At 36.1% G+C, this 3589-nt stretch overlaps 1 protein-coding gene across 1 annotated transcript; it reads right to left on the bottom strand.

The window, feature by feature from the left end:
* Positions 1–1132: 1132 nt before the first annotated feature.
* Positions 1133–3020, bottom strand: LOC113339847 (ethylene-responsive transcription factor CRF1). The gene has a single exon (XM_026585072.1). The coding sequence runs from the start codon at positions 2412–2414 to the stop codon at positions 1230–1232; it is 1185 nt and encodes a 394-aa protein (XP_026440857.1). The 5' UTR covers positions 2415–3020; the 3' UTR covers positions 1133–1229.
* Between the last annotated feature and the right edge of the window lie 569 nt (positions 3021–3589).

The raw sequence follows: 3589 nt of genomic DNA, 5'->3' as shown, positions 1-3589 counted from the left end.
TGTGCCGCCATTATAGGGAAGGGAAAAACAAGGGGGGAAGATGAATAGAATGAAAGACACGATTTCAGATGAGGTGGAATGGTTTTGGCTTTTGACCAAAAACATATATATCCCTCTAAATGTTAACTTTATCCTTAAAAACCAAAATAAGTGCTGGTATAATATATGTACATGTGTATGAGGAGAAAGCAGAGGTTGCAACAGCGTGTAAACTGAAAAAATTACTAACCATATGTATAAGGTTTGGAAATAAGAATTTCAAAAAAAATTACGAGATTTGGAACCGAAATCTCCCCGATATATAATCGTACCAGTATACCGGTCCTTGTCCGAGATAAACCGATATCCGATATTGACTACATTGGTTATTATGCACTCGAGCGTGTTATAACTCTGTGATTCCATGACCCATGTCTACCATTAGTGAGCCCCCATGTCTACCATTAGTGAGCCTTGATGTCGACCATGTTTCATTAAACCAAATTTTTAGCCCAAACCCAAAATATTAAGGGGAAGATCAGTTACCATAAATCAAAAAAAATCTCGTAAATTACGCCATAAAAAGCGCCTCCTCGTAGGGTGAGTCCACCGTGGCCCATTTGTGTTTCCTTGTACGGTTTCACACCTACCAATATTACCACGCCAGCTGTAATTTCTTTAAAGAAAAATAAAAAAGTAAAATTCTTTTTGTTTATCTGATTAGGTGAGGAAGGGAAGTGAGCTGAGCATCAAAAACGATATCCGTACTCAACACTGTACATAAAACTCTTTTTCAATTTAGGAGCACATGAGAATCAAATTTTACTTTTCTCACGTGCCACTCCCGTGATAATTGTCATAAATTTCTCAGATTTTTTTTTTAATTTTTATTTCCTCCTGCCGTTCCCAAATTCATTTATTTACCATGAATAATAACAAGAAAGATATTTTTGCTTCATGGGATCCAGCTTGTTGTTTTTACCAAAGACTAACCAACAGTAATTAATGAGAAAATTTTCTTATATTAAGAGAAAGGATTCGCCGATAAATTGTATGTTTCTAATGCTCGTTACAAAATTTTGCCGATTAATCGGACAAAGAACACGAAACAAAAGAAACAACAAACAAAACTAGTCATACCCACCCACACACATGAAATAAAATAGTTATTATTTTGCCACTATTAGTACTATATATTATATATGACTTAATTAGTATTAATGACTACCACGGGACCATTTAATTTAAAATTAAAAACATTGAAACATAGGATCTTGGAAGTAATCGCCGACATCTTGGAAATAATCGGTGGTGTTTTGATTACTAATCGCCATTGATGCTTCCAACTCACTGAAAAATGAATTATCACCACTGCCACCTGCACCACCCCCACCGCCGAAGTAGTCATCCAATAAAACATTGGTTTCGATTTTCTCGTCACCAAATATCTCCGGCATGGATGGTTGCGGGTAATCCATAAACTCTTTGAATATCGGCCCGTCTAAGAACAGCCCGCTAAAATCATCAAAATCTTCTTCCATTTTTGGTTGTTGCAGCATGGTAAATTGTGCCACTTCTCCAACACCTTCTTCTTCTTTTACCGGTAGCTGTGGCCGGTTTTCAATACTGGAGTTATTATTATTATTACTGCTGCTAACATCGGAGTTTGTGCAGAACTGTAAAACAGAGGTAGGTGATGTATGACACTCATAACCGGAATCATAGCCTGAATGTGTAGTGCTGACGTTTGTAGACTCGGCAACCGGTGCTTCTAGCTGTGCTGGTTCCGGCTTGATGATTTCTAGTGATTTTCTACCACCGAAATTTGTTAACGCATCAGGACCTCGTAGCCGGATAGCTTCACGGTCATACACAAGAGCAGCTTCTTCAGCAGTACTGAATGTACCTAACCACAACCGTATTCTCTTATTCGGATCTCGAATCTCAGCTGCCCATTTACCCCATGGCCTCTGTCTAACCCCACGGTATTTTTTACCGACACCTTTGGGCATCGGGTGTGGTTTCGGGTTTGATGATTTCTTCTTCCGGTTTCTTCTGCTTCTCTGCTTTAATGTTCTTTTCCCGGTAACGGCAGCGGCTATTGCGGTCGTAGTGGTAGACGGGATAGGAGGAGGAATGACTGTAACAGTTTCTTCAATGGAGATTTCATTAATGTACTTTTTGACTCTGTGACGACTGAAGAATTCGTTTCTTCTTTCTTCTTCTTCATCATCATCATCACTGGAAGAATCAGTAGCATTTTCATCAGTTACTGAGAAACGTACAACCCTTGGAGTTGTAAATGATTTTCCACCGTTAGATGCTGCTGATGAGAAATTTCTTGACCTCATTAATGGCTTTGTTATTGTTTTACTTGTAACGTTTTTATGCTCAGTGTATTTCATTGGACCCAGATAACAACTCTGATCAATCATCTTCTTCTTATTTCTTCAAATAAGTAAAAAACTAAAAAATCTTCTTTGTTTTTCTTTCTTCTTATTCTTCTTCAGATAATTTGTTTTGACATTGAAAGTGGAAAAAACAAAGGGGTTTAAGAAGAGAGATTGAAATTGATTCTCCCTTTAAAGGTCTATTTCACTATAAGGAATAAAGGGTTAAAGAGAAGAAACAGAGAAAGGGTTTTTTTTTCTAAATCTCTTTATGAAAGATTAAAAAGGGGTTTAAGAGAAATCTCTAAGAAAGTACCCAAAAGAGACATAAAAACAGCATCAACTAAGAAGAGCAGAGAAAAAAGAGGAAGAAAATAAACCCTCTGATTCTACCTAGAGTGATGGAAAAAGAGAGAACCCAGAAGGAATTTAAAGGGAAAGTTATAACACGGAGATAAATTTGGAAGAAACGAGAAAAAAATATCCTCAAATATATTTTCTTTCCCTGTAAAGAAAAGAAAAACTAAACTCTTGATTGGAGAAAACCCAGAGCTTAATAACCAGAAACAATGGAGGGTTTAAGAGTGTTTTGATTGAGATTTTAGAGTGATTTTGGAGAGAAGGGGGAGTGATGAAAGTGTTTGTTTGGAAGGAGAGAGTGAGAAAACAAGAAAAGTTGAAATTGCTGTTTTATAGGATCCCAACCGCCGTAATCGGTAAACACAGGACTAATTAGAATTAAACTTCTTAATTAATGGGAATTATTTTTGAGCTAATTTTCTTTCGCAAATAAGGTAATTAACGATTTTCCGCATAGGAGGATTTTAATGGTTGTGATGCGTGACACGTAAGGTTTATCACGATATTCAGAGTTTATATGGAATTTAATGAGTCAGCATAAATAAAAATAAAAAGATTCAGTAAATTGAATCCAAAGATACTTGTTGTTGCCACGTGACTTAACTATTTTTTTTACTTGAGGGAGTGAATGAATAAGTCTTTAGTCAAACATCGGATTACTACAAATGAATGTATTTTGAAATGTTTGTTACGAATTTTTACCCTTTTCAGTAATTACTTTTCTTGGACCTTACGATTTTTTTACCGCCTGTTTTTTCACTTTGAATTTTCAAATTCTTAGCTTGTTTTGAAATTTGGAAGATGATTCTTAGGTTCTTAGCCTTGGATGTGATTTTGGGTATGTTAATTATGTGACATGT

The sequence above is a fragment of the Papaver somniferum genome, unplaced genomic scaffold (genome assembly GCF_003573695.1).
Source record: "Papaver somniferum cultivar HN1 unplaced genomic scaffold, ASM357369v1 unplaced-scaffold_21, whole genome shotgun sequence".
NCBI classification, from domain to species: Eukaryota; Viridiplantae; Streptophyta; class Magnoliopsida; order Ranunculales; family Papaveraceae; genus Papaver; species Papaver somniferum.
This window is presented reverse-complemented; position numbering and strand designations above follow the sequence as displayed.

Coding starts and splice junctions, on each gene's coding strand:
- LOC113339847 (XM_026585072.1), bottom strand. CDS start 2,414: ATGATTGATCAGAGTTGTTATCTGGGTCCAATGAAATACACTGAGCAT.